This window comes from Pygocentrus nattereri, chromosome 8 (assembly GCF_015220715.1).
Source record: "Pygocentrus nattereri isolate fPygNat1 chromosome 8, fPygNat1.pri, whole genome shotgun sequence".
In the NCBI taxonomy this organism is placed as follows: domain Eukaryota; kingdom Metazoa; phylum Chordata; class Actinopteri; order Characiformes; family Serrasalmidae; genus Pygocentrus; species Pygocentrus nattereri.
The window spans coordinates 7,531,628-7,554,143 of NC_051218.1; the positions used below are offsets into that span (position 1 = coordinate 7,531,628).

Consider the following 22,516-nt stretch of genomic DNA (forward strand, 5'->3'; position numbering starts at 1 on the left):
GCTGGTGAGGCGCCACCTGCTGAGGAGAGAAGAGCACAGCAGTGAAACAAGCAGCTCTAAACCCATCAGAGGGAGTTAGGGAGCCATTCTGAAGACGGAAATGTGTTTACTGGAATATTACTTTTACTGTCAGAACAAAACCTCATATCTCCAAAATCATAACTTTACAGGAGAATGAAAAAACTTACTTTACTTTTCAGAGAAGTCAATAGAACCAGAATTTTTTCTGAGTCATTTTGGGCTTTTTCTGTTTGTCCATTCATGATGATATTTACACACAATGTAAAGAGCGACAGGCATTTTCAAATTATGTCAAAAACGGAAAAATGACTATGGAAAATGAACATATCCCATTTTCTGAAAGTATTTGTTGCATTTTTATTAGTTATTTTATTTTTGATTATCTTTATTCCCTTCTTCCTCTGGTGTTTTTACTTTGTATTGTGAAGCACTTTCAGCTGCATTTTAAATGTTTGAAATGTCGTCTATAAAGAAAGATTATTATTATTGTTGTTGTTATTATTATTAATAATAATAATCATTTTACAAATTCAATGTATCAAAATCAATATACAGTAAAAACCATCACCACTCATGCAATGGCATACTTCACTCTCCCAAAGGTAAATAAATAGTTATTACAAACACATTGATGTGAGTGACATTTCAAGATAGAAGAGAGGAGAGAGTCGTTTGAGACGACAGCATTTGGAGCATTCGGCGCCTTATTTTACAAACAGTAATCTGCAAATAAATGTTTGTCATGATGAAATGTATTATTTACAATTCATTATTAGCGTAGTGATGCATGAAGTCATTTTTCACATCTGTACACCGATCAGCCATAACAATAAAACCACCTTCTATCTTAACCCAGGCTGGGCCATATACCAATATATATAATAAAACGTGATAAATTCTGCTATAATACAGTATATTATGCTTGTCTGATCATATTATATTTTATTGTATTGTACTGTGTATTATAGTTTACTGTATTGTATTGTACAGCACAGAGCTCTGTTCCTCTTTCTCTCTGTATCTACCGTGACTTTTGTTTCTAGCAGTATCTGAGCTCAGGACTGTCTTTTTCCCTAACCTACTGGTAACTAGCAAAGATACTTTCTCTAGATTGACAAAGCACTTCTTGTAAGTCACTCTGGATAAGAGTGTCTGCTAAATGCTGTAAATATGGTGTTTATCATCAGTGCTTATAGAAACTGACCAGCTGCGAGTTTCATTATAAAGAGGGTATAATTAGTCAGTTTAACTGGATTCAGGGACAAATACTGAGTATAAATCACTGTGGTCACAGTTTTTGATAGAATTTTTAAAGAATGTAGCTCTGCTGGATCTTTATTCTCTGTTCCAGCTGATCATCCACTGTATCAGCTCCACTGACCATATAGTTTCACTCAGTTACAGACTGTAGTCCATCTGTCTCTCTGCATATTTTGTTACCCTGTTCTTCAGTGGTCAGGACCCCCATGAACCCTTGTGGTGGGTGGTGGATCATTCTCAGCACTGCAGTAACACTGATGTGGTGGTGATGTGTTGTTGAATATTTCAGGCTAAATTGTCTGCTGTGCAGCTTTAGACCTTCTAATGTCAGTTTCTGGGCAGTTAATCACATGACTTTTCTGTGAATATTGCCATGAAAACATAAAATCACAAATGTTTATTTTGTGTGACGTTATTTTTAATGTCAAAGACGGAGGACAACACATTATCAAAGTGAATAAAAGCAAACTTGCTTGATCTCAGCCTTCTGAAGACTTCAGCGATGCAGGGTGGTGGGTCGTTCTCAGCCTTGCAGTAACACTGACATCGTGGTGGTGTGTTAGTGTGTGTTGTGCTGGTCTAAGTGGATCAGACACAGCAGTGCTGCTGGAGTTTTTAAACACTGTGTCCACTCACTGTTCACTCTATTAGACACTCCTCCCTTGTCAGTCCACCTTATAGATGTAGAGTCAGAGATGATGGCTCATCTGCTGCTGCACAGTTTGTGTTGGTCATCCTTTAGTCCTTCTTCAATGGTCACAGGACGCTGCCCACAGGACGCTGTTGGCTGGATATTTTTGGTTCTCAGTCCAGCAGCAACACTGAGGTGTTTAAAAATCTCCAGCAGCATGGCTGTGTCTGATCCACTCCAACCAGCACAACACACACTAACACACCACCACGATGTCAGTGTTACTGCAAGGCTGAGAACGACCCACCACCCTGCATCGCTGAAGTCTTCAGAAGGCTGAGATCAAGCAAGTTTGCTTTTATTCACTTTGATAATGTGTTGTCCTCCGTCTTTGACATTAAAAATAACGTCACACAAAATAAACATTTGTGATTTTATGTTTTCATGGCAATATTCACAGAAAAGTCATGTGATTAACTGCCCAGAAACTGACATTAGAAGGTCTAAAGCTGCACAGCAGACAATTTAGCCTGAAATATTCAAGTTCAGTATGATTGAGCTGGAAATCTCACTGTTCATTTGAATAAAATTATAAAAATAGCTACTGTACAAAAATTCAGTCTAGCATGTCCATGTGGAGCATCACTATTCTTAACCCTCTGGGCTTCACAGACTCACCCATGCCTCAAATTCTCTGTCTTTATATCTGTGTCTGTGTGTCTTTGTGATGATCCAGCTCAGAAATCCAGTTCAAACCCTTCCTGAATCTGTCGAGGTGCCCTTTCCATTCCATCTTATCACGAGATCATACGACACTCACATCAGGAGTTATGAGCCTATGAAGAGGAGCTAAGATAATCGTCATCTGCCTCTCACCGTGTGGAACTGGTGGATTCGTGTGTCCATTTACATTCTGTGTGAAACTGACCGATGGACACTCAGGAAATCACTAAGAACTGACTGTCATGCCAGAAACCCTTCATTCTTCATTCAGTCCACTTTGGAGACTCGTGTGAAACGGCGTCAGAGAGTTTACAGCTACTGAAGCTGCTGCAGTGGGTTTGGAAAGTAGTGATGAAGATAACATTTAGATATGTAATATATGCATTTAGATATGTAATATATGAGGATCATGTTCTGTGAAGAGCCTTTAGAGAAGAACTGAAGAAGATCGAGAGAGAAGGAGCTCAGACCCCAGAGGGTTAATGCAAAAATTCAACGCAGGTTTAATATATATGAATCATTTAAAGCTCCTGAATAACGTGAGGGGCACTAAATCACTGCACAGCCGCATCTGGTGCAGCTGCAGACACTGTAGTTGGTGTGAGTGAGTGAGCTCAGTGTGCTCAGCTGCAATGTGTTTGCTCTTAGTTTGTTCTATGGTTCCTCACTAAATCACATAAACTGACGTCATCCTATCCTTTTGAGCTCATCTCAGCCCAGCCCGGTCCGGCTGTGAGGAGATGCAGAGACAAGCTCAACGTCACCTGCTCACTGACCCCATGTCCCCTCCACACTCCTAAACAAGACCGTTCTCCAAGGGTTCTTTAGTAAAGACAATGCTTCTACTTAGAACCATGATCAATCAAAGAACCGTGAGCATGCTTTAAGGGTTCTTTGCGTGGTAAAATAGTTCTTCAGACTGATGGACAGTGGTTCTATACAGGACCATTTTGAAAGCACCAAAAAGGGTTTTTCTGTTAGGTACAAGCTTGTATATATGAGGAGGGATGAAATGGTGCAGGAATAAACAAACAAACACATCTGTAGCTTTAATTGCATGGCACTCTAATGCTGTTCATGTATGAAATTTACATCATGATCCACGAAAAATGAAAACATAGTCAGTGAGCTTAATCATTTCTGACACTCTGGTGCCAGGAGAGCAGCCTCTCTCTCAATGTCAAGGCAAAGGAGCTCATAGTGGACTTCAGAAAGCAAGACAAAGTGCACACCCCCATCACCATCAACGGAGCCATGATAGAGAAGGTCAGCAGCTTCAGGTTCCTCAGTGTTCACATCTCAGAGGAACTGACATGGAGTGAACACACCACACAGGTGGTAAAGAAGACATGACACTGCCTCTTCCACCTCAGGAGGCTGAAGAGGTTTGGCATGAACCTCCGCATCCTCAGAACATTCTACACATGTACTGTGGAGAGCGTTCTAGCAGGCTCCATCACCACCTGGTACAGAAACTGCTCTGCCATTGAGAGGAAAGTTCTGCAGAGGGTGGTGCAGACAGCCCAGCTCCCAAGCCTCCTGGCTTTATACACCAGCTGCTGTCTGAGGAAGACCAGGAGGATTCTAAAGGACTCCACCCACTCAAGCCACTGTCTGTCTGCTGAGACAGGTGGAGGTACAGAAACATAAAGTCCAGAACCAGCCGGTTCCAAGACAATTTCTTCCCCCCGGGCCATCAGGCCGCTGAACAGCCAGTAGTGCTGATGTATTGGTCTATAGGCCTGTCACTGCACCTCTGAGTCATCATCATGATGATCTCCATGGACAAACCAGACCTCATCCACACCAACAGACTCACTCTGATCTTACTGCACCTTCAATCCAGCAAATCTGTATTTACACATATAGACTGAAATCTTGTACATCTTCTATCCATATCCTGTACAATCTGAAAGATTTCTATATCAGTATTTATCCCCTGAGTACCTGCATCTCATTTATTATCTACCTCAGACTAACTGCGCATAGGAATGTGAACAACAGCACATTTCATAGTTTTATTTCATAACTTAATATTGTACAACTATACATAGAAAGAAATATGCACAATAGTGATGTATATTAATGTGTATATTGTGTATATGTGTAAATATATTTAGAGTCTATTGTATATTTTTTCTTTTTTGGGGGGATTTAAGTACTACAAGGCAGCTAGGCCCCTAGGAGTTTCACCCACTTTTGCATCTATGTAATGTAATGTGACAATTAATTGTGATTTGATTTTTTCTCAGGGGGGGGGGTGGGGGGTTTCCAGGCAGTGGACACACTGACCTTTCATCCTGTCCTACAGTGGAAGTGATTACAAGAAGTCATTTATTCATTTAGCTGTGTAGACTGACAGTAAAACCAGTTCATTGTGCCAAACACACTCATTTGACTGGAAAAGCTTCTTACAAGGCAGAACGTTCATCCAGGCTGTCATTATGAGCTCTTTTCCTATAGGTCAGGTCAGTCCTGCACCCAGCTATGACTGAGTCTCTCACTCTGATTAAATGGTATTAGGATAATATTGGGCTACAACTGCAGCCAATCCAATATCGAATGACTGCATTATGTTAAAGGAGCCATGCAGCAGTAAAACTCCAATAAAGAGCAGGTTGTGTGATTTGAGTCCTGCTGTAGCAGCTGTGGAGATGTTTCCAGCTGAATGGTTTATCATCCACCACCTAATGCCAATCAAATTGTCACGTGTGGTTAGATAGTTAACAAATACTAAAGCCGCACTGATCTGTAGATGACTTGTGTGCAGCTGTACTTAGCCAACAAGCTTACATTACAGTTAGTTGCTGAAAAGGGACCATTAATGGTTTTGCTTTCTAATGGGAACTGGTTTAATTGTTTCCAGTAGAGACCACTGTTTCCTGTAGAAGACCTTTAGATCCTTTTAAGAAACCATCAAATACATTTCAGCCACTGATCACCTGTTAAACCATTAGGATCCTTTGTCAATGTGACTGTGATATCAACCCACTAAAAAAAGCCAAAGCGCATTACAAAACCATCAAGAACCAATAGAAAGGCACACAGAAGAAGCTCCTCTGATTTAGTAACTGCTTTGACACAACTGATGAATCATCAGTACACCAAAGTTGCGCACTAGGATCTTCAGATTTTAAGGCTCTTGAATCCAGATAGGCAGCTAGTCTTTGTCTCACGCTGCTGTTCCTGAATAAAATTAGCTGTTTTATTTTTATTCAACAGCCGAAAGTCTTGTCCCAACCAGTCAGTGATGAGCTCAAGGCTCTTACAGAGTAAGCCAGGGGGACCACCGGAGAGGACAGAGTAGATCTGAATATCATCTGCATAGCTGTGGGTAGATATCCCTAAGATGATGGGCATAGGCAGCTGCCCAGTGTTAAGACCACCCCTGCAATCACCCCTCCTCACATTTATTGTTCCTGAACAATGGGCTGTGCAGCGTGAGTGGCAAACAGTAATGATATTGATCAAAAATCCAGCAGAGCCTTTTGTGTTCTCACAATATTTGTTTAAAATAGTTTCTGCTGGTATTTCATGTTGTTCAAGTATCATTTTGCAGCTCGTCTTCCAGATCTTGGAATTAAAAATACAACCGATGTACCAGTAAAGTTCTAAAACATTTTTGGAAAAAGTCTCTTTAGAAATTCCTTCTGTTACACTTTTCACATTAATATTAAAACTCAGCCCATGGTGCGTTAATTTCCTCGAACAGTGAATGAAGAGATGATCAGTGGTCTCGTCATCATTACAGTGAGTCAAGTCACATCATTCTGAATGTAATTAATGACATTTTTTGTGTGATCTGTTTTTAAAGATTGTATTTGAGTAATTTCCATCTGTAAGGTTTGCCACAAGGCAGACAGTAGCGCTGCAGTCAGTATATGGACAGTATCACTCCTGATTGTGTTTGGGAGAGAGGAGTCCCTGCCTGCTTGTTTAACTCTCCAGCTGCTTCATAAGTGTTAAAACATGCTGATTAACTCATTTACTTTTCATCAGTGCACATGACATGAGCTCTGTCCACAGACACACCCTGAAACTCTGAGGAAATGAACAGTAATGGTTTGAATGTGATCATCCATCAGATGCCCACCAGCTGGGCGTGGAGCTGGACATTCATGTCCCATAACCTCTTCAGTTCAGGAGAAGGCAGTCAGCGATCTGTTGAGGCTGTGTGCTGATTATGACAGATGAAAATATGTGGGAAAATGTGAAGTAATTGACTTAAAGTGAACCTGAACCTGAAATCTGAACCAGCCGTTTTTGTTATCTTTGTTATAGTTCATGTTCCGGCTCTTATTAAGTCATCATAATATGTCATGTATAAGACTAAATCCCAGTTTTCTTAGAATCTTCCATCAAAATGACTTTTGCCAAAATAATATAACCAGTAATATAATCTTTCAACTCCCCTTTCCTGCCCCCCCCCCCTCACCTTTCAGCACTTAGAGACCCTCCATTATGATGTGTAAGAGATTCACCTATTGCAATATATCAAATCAAATCAAATTTATTTGTGGCGCTTTTTGCAATGGATGTTGTCACAAAGCAGCTTCACAGAATTCCAGAAAAGACAGAGTTTTGACATGAATGTAAAAAACTCCAGATGAGCAAGTGGCAAGGAGAAACTCCCTCAGAACTGAGGAAGAAACCTTGGGAGGAACCAGCCTCACCAGGGGGGACCTCTCCTCCTCTTGTCAAACTACCTACAAATGATTATGCTACTAATATTAATAGCAGTAGTATTAGTAGTAGTAATAGCTAGGAGTCCATGAAAACTTCAGTGTAGGGTGGGCAGCTAGTCCAAGGCAGGTGGTGGTAGCTGGGGCGTGGGCAGCTTGTCTGAAGCGGGTAGCAGGAGGGCTCGACAGTCAGTCGTCCTTCAGTGTCCGGCCGGACATGTGGGCAGTCGTATACTCGGAAAAAAGGCAGGGAGAGGGAATTAGTTTTATTCTGTCTGTTTGTGCATAAAACAAGCAATGTGAACATTTCCAGAGTGTGGCTAACGACTCCGGCAGATCTGACTATGACAGCTTAGCTAAAAGGAGAGAACCATAGGACACACAGACACGGCAGCACTCTGAAACAGTTTGGCATCCCTCCGCTCCACCGTCCACAAACCTGAGTGAGCGTGTGCGAGCAGCAGGACGACAGCACCAGCGTCTCAGTTTACTATAATTCCCTGTGTCCATGGACCCCTGGATCCTGGATTTTCTGGAAGATCATTCAAGAGTTTGGGGGCTTTATAAGAAAAAGCTCTTCCCCCAGCTGCAGCCTTATGAATTCTGGGAACTATTAATAAGCAAGCACTCTGGGATCTGAGTAGTCGCGATGGCTCATAATGGGAAATAAGGTCTTGTAAGTACTCAGTAGCCCATGTAGGGCTTTATATGTCAATAAAAGAATTTTATAATCAATATGGAATTTAACGGGCAGCCAATGAAGTGACGATAGCACTGGACTGATATGATGAAATTTTCTAGTTTTAGTGAGGACTCTCACTGCGGCGTTTTGGACTAGTTGAAGTTTGCTTAAATTCCTGCTCGTACATCCTGACAGTAGTACGTTACAGTCGTCTAGCCTAGAAGTAATAAAGGCATGTACTAGTGTTTCTGCATCACGCAGGGACAGGGCATGTGTTGATCGAATGATAAATCTGAATAAATTATGATTTTTTTGCTGCTGACCCAGTTGTAACTAGAAAATCAGTGAGATTTAAAATTAAATCTGGTAATTTATTTCTTGCCAATTTTGGACCCAGAAGGAGAACCTCTGTTTTGTTACTGTTTAGTAGGAGGAAGTTCCGTAATATCCAGCATTTCAATAACAATGAAAGTTGATGCCATGTTTGCTTATAACTGTGCCTAACGGTAACATGTATAGTGTAAATAGTAATGGTCCTAAAATAGAGCCCTGCGGAATTCCAAATCTTACTTTTGAATAATTGGAAAATAAATTGTTTAGACTGATGAACTGATAATGTTCTGTTAGGTAAGATTTGAACCATGACAGGGCTGTCCCTGTGATTCCAACCCTGTTTTCTAACCTTTCTCGGAGTATATACAGTGAGCCAGAATATACAGTGAGCCACTGAAGTATTTGGACACCTTTCCCAGTTAACTACTTGAAAACTTTAACGATGTCCTTTCTAAAGAAATGTTAACCAAATTGAGTGAATGAGTGAATGGCGCCCCCTGGATGCACATTTTAAAATTACTGATTTCCAGAGTGGCTCAAACATCTAAAATGCTATCTTAAATCTAGTCAATATAACTAATATTTCTCAGATAGATAGATAGATAGATAGATAGATAGATAGATAGATAGATAGATAGATAGATAGATAGATAGATAGATAGATATGTGATAAGTGATATGAGGTGGTTACAACGCAATGAGTATAAACAGCTTTTGAGATTGGTGTAAGAATATTATAATATTATTTAACTTAAGTCAAGAAATCTTTACTTTTTATTAAAGGGACCTATTAAGCTCATTTTCAGTGTACATGTTATTTGTGGTCTACTAGAACAAATTTACAGCTTCAATGTTTCAAAAACACATTATTTTCCTCACACTGTTCATCTCTATTCACCCTCTGTCTGAAAGGCTCTGTTAGAGCTCCTGTGTCTTTAAGCCCCGCCTGCCGGTGAGCCCAGTATGCTCTGATTGGTCAGCTCGCTCACTCTGTTCTGATCAGTCAACCTACAGAGTGGTTCCACCCCTCCAGGCTCCGCCCCTGTCCTGCAGTCTGCAGACAGACCCTTCTCTCCTGGTACTCCAGTGGCGCCGGTTCGGCCGGATCAGTTTGATCCAGAGTGGATCCTGAAAGTACGGTCAACATCTTCCCCACACACTACAACGCTGAACACACTTCTTCCTCCTCCTGTAGCCACTGTGGGCTGTGTGAGGGGGCGGGCTCGTCGGTAGGCGGGCAATAAGGACAGAGTTACAAGATGATGTCATCCTGTAACAAAGAAAAAGGGCTGGAATTCCAACCAGGCATTTCAGGCAGCTGAGAAAAGTGGGTTCTGTGGGAGAACGTTTCCTCCTCTGGAGGGAACACTGAGATCTGGAACTCTGCAGAATAAAAAGATACAACATACTAAAGGAAAGAGAAAAACAGGAAAGCGCCATAAATCATAGAAGTGAAATGATCTCATTACACTGGCCAATAGCTTTGCTTGTTTTGAGAAATATGTTATGTGATCTGTGGTCAGATGAGTAGTGTAGTGAGATAATTTGGTACAGAGGAATGTAGAAGTAAAATCATGAGATTCATTTTTTCCACAAAGTTTTTGACTCATTACTGCAACACCGGAGCGATCAACACTAACATTATCGCTATCATTATGTATAGTCTGCTGAGCTCTGTGCTGACTGAGTAAACGATGTTACCTTCTCTCTATTTCTGTGTTTTCACAAGTGAAATGGTTGGTTAGAGTTCGGCCCAGACGGTGAAGACAGGCAGAATGCAGAGACAAGCTCAAAGTGACAGGCACACTGACCCCATGCCCTCCCTCACTCTCTCTCTCTCTCTCTCTCTCTCTCTCTTTCTCTCTCTCTCTTTTTCTCACTCACGCACTCTTTTCTGGCTACATGCGTGGGAATTCCAATGATTTGCAGACATAAACTAGATGTGATAGGAACCAGACGTCCCCCTCTAAAATCTCCTCACAGAAAGTTCCTACATGAAATGGTTCTGAATTCACTGCCTGATGACTGAGTCGCTGTTTTATGATAGTTTAGAGAACTTAAACTCCATTCATATCATTCCAGATTTTCCACTATTTTCCATCATCAACACTCCATATAAACTCAGAAGACTTGTGTAGGTTCTCTGGTGGTTCTGGATAGTAAATAAAAGGTCTATATTTGGGATGTAGTTATGGTGATGCCTGGTTCCTATCACCATTGCTTACATGCAGCAAACCTGGAACCATCTACCCTAGTTATGCTTCTCCATAAAAATAAATAGATGGACGGACAGACAGGTGGATAGATAGATTTAGATTCTCTAAACTATCATAAAACAGCGTCTCAGTCATCAGGCAGTGAATTCAGAACCAGTTCATGTAGGAACTTTCTGTGAGGGAGCTTTTAGAGGTGGACGTCTGGTTCCTATCACCACCACTGTGAACAGTTCTGACTTGGTAAGTTTATCTAGAACAGAGTGTTTCACACCAAACCACGTCCAGCTGTTTACTGCTTACAGGTTAATACATTCAAATATCCTGTATTATAGTGTGCTAAGTTTATTCAGTGCAGTTCTAATTAATGATCTGCGAAAGTATCATTTCAGTCATGTTAGAGTAACCGAAACCCTAAAGGCGGTTTATAATGTCCTTTTAAAGCTGATCGGTTGTAATGCTTTTCATTTTTTTTCTCCACAGTTCCGAAACCAGTACGATAACAAAGTAAGAACTGGGTGTTTTTAGAATTAGCTGTTTTCTTTCATGGCAGATAGATAGATAGATAGATAGATAGATAGATAGATAGATAGATAGATAGATAGATAGATAGATAGATAGGTGGATGGATCGATGGATGGACAAACAGACAGATACAGATAGATGGACGAATGGACATACACTTACATAGGTAGATAAGTTGATGGATGGATGGATGGATGGATGGATGGATGGATGGATGGATGGATGGATGGATGGATGGATGGAGGACGAAACCTTTGCAATGCCGCCATCTGGTGGTCAGAGTGTTTAAGCACAAACAGACCTGAGCAGCTTTAAGGTCCCGGCTTTAGCCACGCCCACTGTGTGTGATCTGCTGCTCTGGCCTGAATGAGCAAAGCCAGGAGAGGAAGTCGAGCTGAGTGAGCTGCCGGCGCGGAGATGGTGAGGAGAGAAAGACAGAAATTAAAGCTTTAACTCCGATAATCGCGGCTTTCCTGCGGGCTCAGCACCGGCTGTGGGCACTGGTACCGACCGTCGGACAAACGGCCGCGTTTGAGTTGCTTAAGTACTGTTATCGGGTAAAAACGGCGGGACCGTGAGTAAGCGTTTACCGTAGTTAGCATAGTTAGCCTAGCTTAGTCTAGCCTAGCCAAGCTTATGTCAGTTCATGGTTAGCTTAGCTTATCTTAGCTTCTTCAGCGCTAGCAGCGCTCAGTGCTGCCGGACGGTCACCGTGCGTCTGATTTTAGCCGCTTGTGAGCTTTTATTGTCGGTACTGAACTTTAATAATAACAATAATAATAATAATAATGTGTTAGCGTAGCTGGCTAACAGCTTCATTAGCTTCGCTGACTAACACTTCCCACCAACTTCATTCAGCCCTACTTTCGTTTTCGACTCCGTTTAAACATCGCGGAATAAAACACGGTCTTTTACCCTCTGATCAGTCGGATCGATCCATCAAGGGCTTTTAGTTTAGCTGCTTAATCAGTTGTTGTGTGTGATGTTAAATGACCGGAGTGGTTTGTGGAGAAGTTGGAGTGAAGTCAGCTTTAGCCCCGCTGCTCAGCGTCATAACTGAAATAATCTGCCCTTTAGAGCTGGACGGTGTGACGGAGTTTATCTTTATCGCGATAAATCACAGCCCAATGCTTTTCTGAGCGTATCGTGTGTCATCAGTACTTAAAAACACTTCTCAGTTGCGTGTTTGATTACAGAGAGAGCATTAGTCCTGTTTAGTTAGATTTATGTTGAAAACAAAGTAAATCCGTAGTTTATAAAAGTATTTTTACAGTCTCACTTAGAAACATCAGAAAAAGTATTGCTGTGTTGTGTCGTGTATTGTCAGGACAACTTGTTGACAGTTTGGTCTTGTGACATTTTGCCATATCGCCCCCCATCTAAAAGCGATGCTGTTGGACATTCACCCCATTTCCAATCATCAAATCTCCTGTATTATAGTGTGCTATGTTTATTCAGTGCAGTTCTAATTAATGATCCGTTGTAATGCTTTTCATTTTTTTCTCCACAGTTCCGAAACCAGTACGATAACGATGTCACCGTTTGGAGTCCTCAAGTAAGAAATGGGTGTTTTTAGAATGAGCTGTTCTTTCATGGCAGAAAGCGCATGTGACGGTTTTACTCACAGAGTTTGTTGTTCTTTCAGGGACGAATCCACCAGATCGAATATGCGATGGAGGCGGTGAAGCAGGGATCTGCCACTGTGGGCCTCAAGTCACGCACCCACGCTGTTCTAGTTGCTTTAAAGGTATTCATTGCAGAGTTTGATTTCATTAAGGATTATGTGAGGTTGTATCACGATACTTCAAGACATTTTTACAGTAATAAAAATAATACCCGACATTTATGCAGCGTTTTTTAAAGATGCTGCGAGATTACATGTAGAGGTGGTCAAGACAACTTGCTGAAGTGCAGACCGAGCATCAGAATGGTGAAGAAAGGTGATTTAAGTTAAGTTGAACGTGGCGTGGTTGTTGGTGCCAGACGGGCTGGTCTGAGTGTTTCAGAAACTGCTGATCTACTGGGATTTTCACGCACAGCCATCTCTAGGGTTTACAGAGATGTTGATGTGACCTTGTTGATGTGAGAGGTCAGTGGAGAATGGACAGACCTTTTACTAGAGAGGTGTACCTAACAAAGTGGCCAGCGAGTGTATAAATCACAACTTGAAGGAATAAATGACAAGTTGCAATAAAATCAAGACGGTGGACGTCTGTATGCAAGAGAAAATAGATGTTTTACGGTTGATTTTGAACAGAGAGCAGGAGAGTTAGACGATGCACAATATAAATCATCGTCATCGCTTATTTATATAACGCCTTTCCTGTGTTCAGGGACGCTTTGCAATCAATGCATAATCAAAAATACATTACAGAGAACACACACACACACACACACACACACACACACACACACACACAGTCTACGGTTCCCACCACTAGCAGAGGGAATTTTACTGACCACAGAATAGTCAGTTCTCTAGCTCAGAAAAAGTCCTTAGTGGTGGGGACGTCTCACACTACAGCTATGGTGCATCACACAGGAGGCGGCCTGGGAAGCCTTGAAGGCTGAAAATGCCCTCAGCTACAAAGGGGTAGCCTTTCCTACAGCCGAATACCACCAGTCCAGGCAGCCCCACAGCTGCAATATCACGTCGTTCAGGTTTCCGGTCCAGAGAGCCCAGGAGCCGGCGATGCTACGTCACTCAGGCAGCCGGTCCAGTCTGCATCATAGCTGAGATGTAGTGTCAGCCAAACAGCCAGTCCAGTAACCTTCTGAGCCACAGCTGGAGACTCACTCTCAGCTGCTGTCTGGGTGGATATGATGTCAAACGACTCAGGAAACCAACAATACAAAACTCACACACATCATGATGTCATTTTTCTGTGATTTATTAAGTTGGAACAAGCAAAACAGGACATGTTGTGCCTCATATAAAATGCTGTAATTGTAGTAAACCTCCTGCTGTGTGTTGAATTGTTTTACTTCTTATTCTGACTTTGCCGTAATGAACTCGGTCTCTGTTTGAGCATTGTGGGGATTTTACTGTTATATTTTAACATTTATAACCTTTTCTCTGTGTTCCAGAGGGCGCAGTCTGAGCTGGCGGCCCATCAGAAGAAGATTCTTCATGTTGATAACCACATCGGCATTTCTATCGCTGGACTGACCGCTGATGCCCGACTGCTTTGGTAAGAATTCTTTTTTTTTTTTTTTTTTTTTTTTTTTTTTCCCCCAATTTCTTATTTGAAATGTAAGAAGGAGCTTTAAGCATACCTGTCTTCTGTTTTCCATTTTAACTGCCATAAGCCCCTGTCTGTTGGGGCTGCACGATATTGGGGAAATAATTGACATTGCAATGTTTTTTTTCTTTTGCGATATATATTTTATAATAAGAAACATACAAGAATTTCCACCGGATGGCTTGAATAGCTGTATCTGGGAAGCAGTAATCGTTCTAGAGTGATTTGGGTCATTATGTAGGTTGTTTGTCTGCATAGAAAATAAAAATAATGGAAAAAAAGAGCTGGAAAATGATTTTTAGTCTGAAGCCACTTTTTCAGTGCAATGCTTTCTTGACCCTTAACTCTATACAGTTGGTTCCAATGCACAAACAAAAAAAAGCAGGTATTTACTTGTCCTTAAAGAACCTTAATTCGGAGTACATTGTGTTCTGTCAGACAGACTTCTCTTGTAGATCAGTCGTGGAAAATGAGAACCGTGAGTTTCTTTTGTATCAAGCAGCAAAAAATTTTGTGACGTTTTTTTTATTTAATTTGTCTTACTTGACATTGCAGGTCCTACAGCTTGGCTACTGCACACTCGCCCAGCATGATGATGCCGTGCTGTGTATATTATGGCTCTTTAAAAGTTCTTTAGTAAAGAAATTATTCTGTAAAGAATCTTGGCACTAATAGAACCCTTTGTGTGATTAAAGGCTTCTTTGCATGGTGAAAGTGATCTGCAGATTGATAGAGAATGTGCTGAAGATGGTTCTGTGTAGTTGTTAAAAGTCTGACATCATAACAATAGAAGAAAACCTTTGGGTGCTGTTTAGAACCCTTTTCAAAAACGTTCTATACAGCATCATCTACAGCACATTTTTTAAGAACCCTTTGACGATGCAAAGGCTTCTTTAAGCGCTCATTGTTTTTTTCATGGTGCATTTTAAATTTTTATTTAGTAATATATTTATTTCATTGAGGCTTGTTTTTTCCTTCCTCAGTGGCCCAAACTACTCAAATTTCTACAGTAATCATTTAAAGTGTGTTTACTGCCTGCGAAGGCGTATGTGGGGGTCTGAGTGCAGTGCGGACACAGCCTTACATACCACAGGTTTAGAATAAGGGTGTAATGAAGTGTTTGTTAATAAAGGCCTTTCATTTCTCTCTCTGCTCTTCAGCAACTTCATGCGTCAAGAGTGTCTGGACTCCAGGTTTGTGTTCGACCGCCCTCTTCCCGTGTCTCGCCTCGTCTCGCTCATCGGGAGCAGTATCCTTCACTTTCACTCTGTCTGAGTTTAAATGATTGAGCTGACGCTGCATCCCTGGAGGTGGGAGCTGTAACCGTGTGGATGTTACTGTGATAAACCTAAAGGCAGTGAACCACAAACAGACCAACTGTACAAATAAACACACACACAGTTTCTATGCCGCTTTTCCCTCAGGGTCGCAGGGGGGTGCTGGAGCCTATTCCAGCGGTCATCGGGCGGAAGGCAGGATACACCCTGGACAGCTTGCCAGTCCATCACAGGGCAGACACACAGTCGCACATACTCTCACACCTAGGGGCAATGTAGCATGTCCAATTGGCCTAACTGCATGTCTTTGGACTGTGGGAGGAAACTGGAGAACCCACGCAGACACAGGGAGGACCCTGGTTGTCCGGCCGGGGAATTGAACCCAGGCCCTCCTTGCTGTGAGGCGACAGCGCTACCCACTGTACAAATAAACATAATTTACAAATAATCTGCATGACATTAACAAAAACACTTTAAACCTTTGCAGTGATGGTGCATATTATTTTAAGATTGGAGGGATTACTTTATAAGTACTTATACTTTACTATATTTATGAAGTGATGTCATTATTGTCTGGCTAATTAAAAATATCCTAATTAATATCCTATGAGTTCATATAACACTCGTATTGACTGCAGGATGAGCTGCTGCTAAAAATAGCGGACGAGTGATAAAAGTTTAACGGAGCAACACGCTTAAGAAAACAAACACCAGAGACTGAGTTCGCATATTCTTTAATCTGTATTGCAGTTTAAGATAAAATAATCCTTTATTAGTCCCACACTGGGGAAATTCTCAGTGCTGCAGCAGCGAAGGGAGAGCAGGGCACTCGGATAAAGAGTAACAAGAAGAGAATAAACCTTATTAATTAACAAAGTTTACAGTCCCCCCCCCCTCTCACAAAAATGTATGTATAATATAAAGGGTTATAAACAAATGAAGGTTAAAATATTTACAGTGAATCTACCAGTAAATTCTGACTAAATAGTATGTCTGTTTGCCTATTAGCTGACCTGTTTTAACAAAGCCTAAACAGAACAGTTTACTTCATTTATACATTTGCTTTAAATGTAATCTGTAGCTTCAAACGTTTCACTTTACTTCATATACATTAAACGAACAAAAACACGCACGGTCACAAAAAATCAAACTGGTGTGGGCTTTCACAGACTGACCATCACAGACTTCACACAAAAATGAGTTAAAACAAAAAAATGTAAGCTTATCATGACAAGGACCAACATTTCCTTAGTTCTGACTCAGAAACCCAGATCCCGACACAGCGCTACGGGCGCAGGCCATATGGAGTCGGCCTGCTGATCGCGGGTTATGATGTGAGTCATCAGGCTACAGGCGCCGTTTTAAACATAAGACGCACAGTTAACTCGTGTTCACAGCTGGTAAATGAAAATGTTTGCTGGTTGTTGTTTTGTGTGTTTAGGACATGGGACCCCACATCTTCCAGACCTGCCCGTCTGCTAATTATTTTGACTGTAAGGCCATGTCCATCGGCGCTCGCTCACAGTCGGCCCGCACCTACCTGGAGAGACACATGGACGCCTTCTCTGACTGTAGGAGCAACATCACCGTATCTCACACCAGAACACGAGACTTCAATTCAGTTCAGCCAAAGATCAGATTGTAGTCAATAAGCTGGGATGTGTTTGGTTCTGTAATTTTGGCACTGGAGCTACGAGGCTCCAGAAGGCTTTACAGAACTATCATAAAACAATCTCAGACATTCACAACCATTAAGAATTTTTATATGTAAACTTTGAAAATTTGGTAAAATTCTGTTCTATTTGGTAAAATTATATTTTGTCAGTCATTTTCGCACTTGGTGCTCTAATGGATTTTGTCCGTGTGTTAAAACATCAGTACTTAAGCGCGTTTTCACGATTCACAATATTCCAAGGTTTTTCCAAGGTTTGTGAAAAAAGTACACCAGTAAAACAGCAGAGCTACGTTTTGAAAAGGCTGAGAAACCAATATTTTTTTTCTTTCCATTTTTATAAATGTTTGTGAAAATAAAACTATTAAACTAATTAAAGCGAGCAGAAGGAAAATAATTTAAATAAAAACTAAAAGCACGTCCAAATTATCACACGTTTATTGCGGTGTAGTACGAGTACGTAAAATGTTAAATAAAAATCTTTTGTACTCAGTGGTTTTGATATTTTAAAAAAAAATGACCCAACTGACTTTTTTGACTGTTCAAACACATCAGGGAAAAAAAGCAAAAGTTCAGAGCAAAAGTATTGGCGCACAATATTATGCAGAAGTGAAGACTAAGATAAATATACTAATAAAAAGGCATAATAAAATATAGTAAAGCAGCCATAAAATAAAATGTACAGAACAACCAAGTAAGTAAAATCACAAATAATATGTAGGTGACGGTGCAGCGGCGCATGAGGCAGAAACATGCAAACTGACTGACGATGTAAACGTGATGTAAAGGAAGTGCGATAACATTACTAGTTTGGGAAGAATACAGATTAAAATGGATCAAATGAATTGTTGGCTGCTTTAGCCTCGTAGCTCTAGTGCTTAAACTAAATAAGGAATGTTTAAGCACCAAACATGTCTTGGCTGTTTGACTACATTTGGGATAAGGACACTGATTAGATTTCTGGTTTATTGTTGTCGATGTAGCACACGTGTGTTAATGCTCATAGTTTTTGTGCGTTTCGAACTCTGCAGGTAATCTGAACGAGCTGGTGCGGCACGGCCTGTGTGCGCTCAGAGAAACTCTCCCCGCTGAGCAGGATCTCACCACCAAGGTTAGAAATCACTTCCCTCCACAGCCGTCCATGAGTAACATCCCTCAGCGCAGCGCAGCTCAAAGAGCTTTCTGTCTTTCAGAACGTCTCCGTTGGAATCGTGGGGAAGGACATGGAGTTCACCATCTACGACGATGACGAGGTTGCTCCTTTCCTTGAAGGACTGGAGGAGAGGCCTCAGAGAAAGGTGAGATTTCCTAAATGCATGAGTCAGAGCCCGAACAGAGGGATTGAGATGTAAACAGAGACATTCAGGGCGGTTTAGTGTGAAATTGATCAGATGTCTTTACAGTGGTGGTGATAGGAACCAGGCGTCGCCATGACTACAACACAGATATAGACATTTTATTTACCATCCAGAACCACCAGAGAACCTACACGTGTCTTCTGAGTTTATATGGAATGTTGATGGAAAATAGTGGAAAATCTGGAATAATTAGTTTTCTTTGGGGGCTATTTTGACTCACAGCGCCCTGCATGTCTCCCTCCACCATGAATGGAGTTGAAGTTCTCTAAACTATCATAAAACAGCGTCTCAGTCATGAGGCAGTGAATTCAGAACCATTAATAACAATTTAATTATGTAGAATCTGAGAAAAAAAATAATCTGAGGAGTTCTCCGTGTTTTGCAAAACAGAGCCTGGTTCTGTTTAAATTGAGGGGCTGCTAAACAGCTCCATCATTAATATCACAGGCTTGAACTAAAGTACTTACGGTCCGATTTACTGTAAAACGGCAGTATAAAAGACTAAAGAACAAATTTTGTATGTCTTACAGGCTTCAAATGTCCATGTTTCAGTCAGAAATTGCATCGAGCCCAGGCGGCTCCGTACTCCCTAAATAGTGCTCTAGGGAAGTTTTAAACTTTGAGCTTCTACAGCCAAACAGTCACCATTTCAGGAGTGTGGGTGTGTCTGAGTCCCAAATGACTGTTTCTTAGCTGTGTTTTGCTCTGCTGGGCTGCAGAATCCAGCATTTAAACTCATTATGTAGGGAGCAGGGAGTCGTTTGAGAGACAGTGTGAGAAAAGGGGTGATATTAGTTTGGGGCTAAATGTTTGACTGTGATAATTTGGTGACCAAAAATACTTATAAAGTGAAGGCTTCTGCATTGAACAGTGCTGCCTTGTCATATTTAATATTTTATACGACAAAAAGTTTAAAAGTTCATGAAATGACCACAGTTTACAGTGATTGGTGACTGAACATTCTGCTCCTCATTCAGCAGTCCGTTGTTGCATGGCAATGATAGCACACTTACAGGAACTACACTGGTGCTTTAAGGGTTCTTTAGTAAAGAAAATGGTGAAACACTGAAGCATGAACTCAAAGAACCCTTTGCATGATTATATAGCACCAAATGGGTTCTTCTGTTATAAGCTTGACATCAATAACAATAGCAGAACCTTTTTTGGTGCCACATAGGGCCATATAAAACACGTTCTCCATCAGTCTGAAGAACATTTCACCATGCATTGAGTGTTCATGTTTCTATATGAAGTCATTTTCTTTAGTAAAGAACCTTTGGAAAAACACGGAGTGTAGAGCAGTGGATTTTCCAGGACCCAAACTGGAAAAATGTAAAAACAGAGGAGGGTAATCCAGCAGATGCCCTGGATTAGCTGGTTCTGTCTGTCTGGTTGTGCATTCCTGAGTCTTACAGGCTTGTTGGTGTTTGTGGTGCAGGTGGTTCAGCCAGCTGACGATGCTCCTCCATCTGCATCTGATGAACCCATGGAGCACTGAGGAACCTGCAACCCCCCTTGCTGAGGAGAGAGAGGAGCTACAGCGTTTATCCAGAGTAAACATAACGTATCACTGCATCACCCACAGCGGCTGTATGGCTTTGGTTTTCTATCTGCATAGAATCAGTTCAATAAATGTGTTTTTTTCTGAACGTGTGTTCTGATGTAACTTTACCTGCAAAAAAGTTCCAAAAAATAAAACAAACAGATTAACCGTCTTTACAGGAGCACTCAGTATGAACAGCCATCAGCTGGACGGCGTGTAGAAGTGTTGAGAAAATTTCTTCAACTCCGTGGAACCACCAGTGGTTCCAAATTGCACTTGGTCATGTTCTTCATAACTTTCATATTCCATAAGCTCCATTCAGAAGCTGGGCGTCGTATGAGGCTGTAACTCTTCTTTCCAGTCTAATAGACGATGTCATTTTAAACCCTTATAATAAAAGAAGCTGAACTCAGTTTGTTTTTCTACTGAAAGTCAAGCCACTTTTCCACAAATCTGGGCTCTAAACTATAAACAGCGCCTCTTCAGTGATCTGTTCTGTAAACATTACTTTTATAAAATAATACAAAGAGCATCTGAGATTTTTGGCTTTCGTTAGTAAATTGTAAGCATATAGTAATATGTGTGATCATAAAACACATGCTGTGTTCATTTGAGGGACATTTAGAAGAAGAAAAAAAAACAAAGCTTTACATTTATTTCATGAAAATTCAGATAGAAAAACAGAAATATACCCACTAAGCATGAGAGCAATAAGAATACAGGTATTAATAGACCTTCTGAGAAGAACCAGTTTATTGGAAAAGACTGTGATACTTGGAAGAGTTGAAGGGAAAAGAGGACGTCCAGCAACTGGATGGATGGAGACAATCGGAGGAATCATGAACCAGCCACTCAGAACCCTGGAGAGAAACATCATCCAGATACGGAGCCCAGGAGTCACAAACGACTTGACGGCACTTGATGATGTTGATGATGATGATGATGATGATAATAAGACCTAAAGAGCACAGCGCCGCTGATCACTCCACATCTTCATCCTTGTGGTTATGGGTGCCTTATTTGGTCCTCAGTCCTGTAGTTAGTGCTGGGTGTGGTCATTGAACTGCTAAACTGATATTAGCGTCACACAACCATAATCAATTTCAGCTTTAGTGATATTGATAGTTACAGTGGGTCCAGAAGAATCTGAGACCACACTGAAATACTGGGATGTTCTTATTTACACCTGGAAACAAAAAAATGAGTAAGTAAAATGAGTAAGAATTAGTAAAGATTCTGTTTTTTGGTGAATCTTTACATTTGAGCAGGTGTCTGAGACTCAGGTCTTTGTATAAGAGTCAGAGTTTTTAGTCTGACCTCTTCCAGTGAAGCTCATATTCAGACTCAGCCTGATCTGATCTGCTGATCAGGCGGTTTTACACAAACTTGTGGAGCCTGTGCAGCTCGAGCGCTCACGGTCATTAAAACAGAAGAGGGACACGCCCCTAAATTCAAGTTAAAATTCCAAAGATTCTACTTTTAATTCACCTTGTGGAGCTGATAATAGAGTCTGTAATGAAAATGAGTGTTTTAAATTAGAGAAGCAAAATCTTCACTGGTGCTGTCAGACTTTTGGACCCCACTGTATATCAATGGTACTATTATGTTCCATAAAACAAGTTTCATTGTTGCCATGGTGATAGAAATACACTGTATAAGTGGTGTAATATTAAGAGAACACAATATATGTGATTCAGAGTTTTATCAATACTGCCCAGCACAAAGCTAAAATGTTTTGGACTAAAGTGAAAGTTTATAAATGAGCTCTCATTGTTAGAATATTCCATGTAGAATTCTTCAATACTATCAGTTAAGACAATACAAAACCAGCATCAACGCCTCACAGCGAGAAGGGCCTGGGTTCGATTCCCCGCACCGTCAACCAGCGTTCTCTCGGAGTGGAGTCTGCCTGTTGTCCCCATAGCTGTGTGGGTTTCCTCTGACTTTAGATGATGAATTAATTCATTAAAAAACTAGGGGTGTAACGGTACCTGCATTTGTCCTGAACTGTATGTGCCAAGAATGAGTGTTTACATGCACTCAACAGTCCAATAACTGCAGAACATCAGATTTTGTCAGTAATCCTACCAACATGTTTACATGAACTTGAATAATCAGATAATGGGGAAAGTCCAGGTCTACAGGAGTCAGACAGTAATCAGATAATGGGGAAAGTCCAGGTCTACAGGAGTCAGACAGTAATCAGATAATGGGGAAAGTCCAGGTCTACATGAGTCAGACAGTAATCAGATTTCTGCTTTACAACCAGCCAATAAACTCACAAAAGATGCGACGTAAACATAATGTAAGACTCAAACTTCATGCTGTGGCGTTTTTTTTAAACATCACGCTGC

At 41.1% G+C, this 22,516-nt stretch overlaps 1 protein-coding gene across 1 annotated transcript; it reads left to right on the plus strand.

The window, feature by feature from the left end:
- The first annotated feature begins 11,403 nt into the window (after nt 1-11,403).
- Nucleotides 11,404-20,268, plus strand: psma1 (proteasome 20S subunit alpha 1). The gene is made up of 10 exons (XM_017717244.1): nt 11,404-11,490; nt 12,581-12,625; nt 12,716-12,817; nt 14,158-14,261; nt 15,473-15,561; nt 16,853-16,923; nt 17,031-17,160; nt 18,293-18,372; nt 18,455-18,559; nt 20,058-20,268. Exons 1-10 carry the CDS (start codon nt 11,488-11,490, stop codon nt 20,115-20,117), a joined length of 789 nt encoding a protein of 262 aa, XP_017572733.1. The 5' UTR covers nt 11,404-11,487; the 3' UTR covers nt 20,118-20,268.
- Nucleotides 20,269-22,516: the final 2,248 nt, after the last annotated feature.

Excerpts from the sequence above, each read along its gene's own strand:
- psma1 (XM_017717244.1), top strand. Across the intron at positions 12,818-14,157 it reads CTGTTCTAGTTGCTTTAAAG|AGGGCGCAGTCTGAGCTGGC; the intron begins GTATTCATTGCA and ends TCTGTGTTCCAG. Across the intron at positions 18,373-18,454 it reads AGCAGGATCTCACCACCAAG|AACGTCTCCGTTGGAATCGT; the intron begins GTTAGAAATCAC and ends TCTGTCTTTCAG.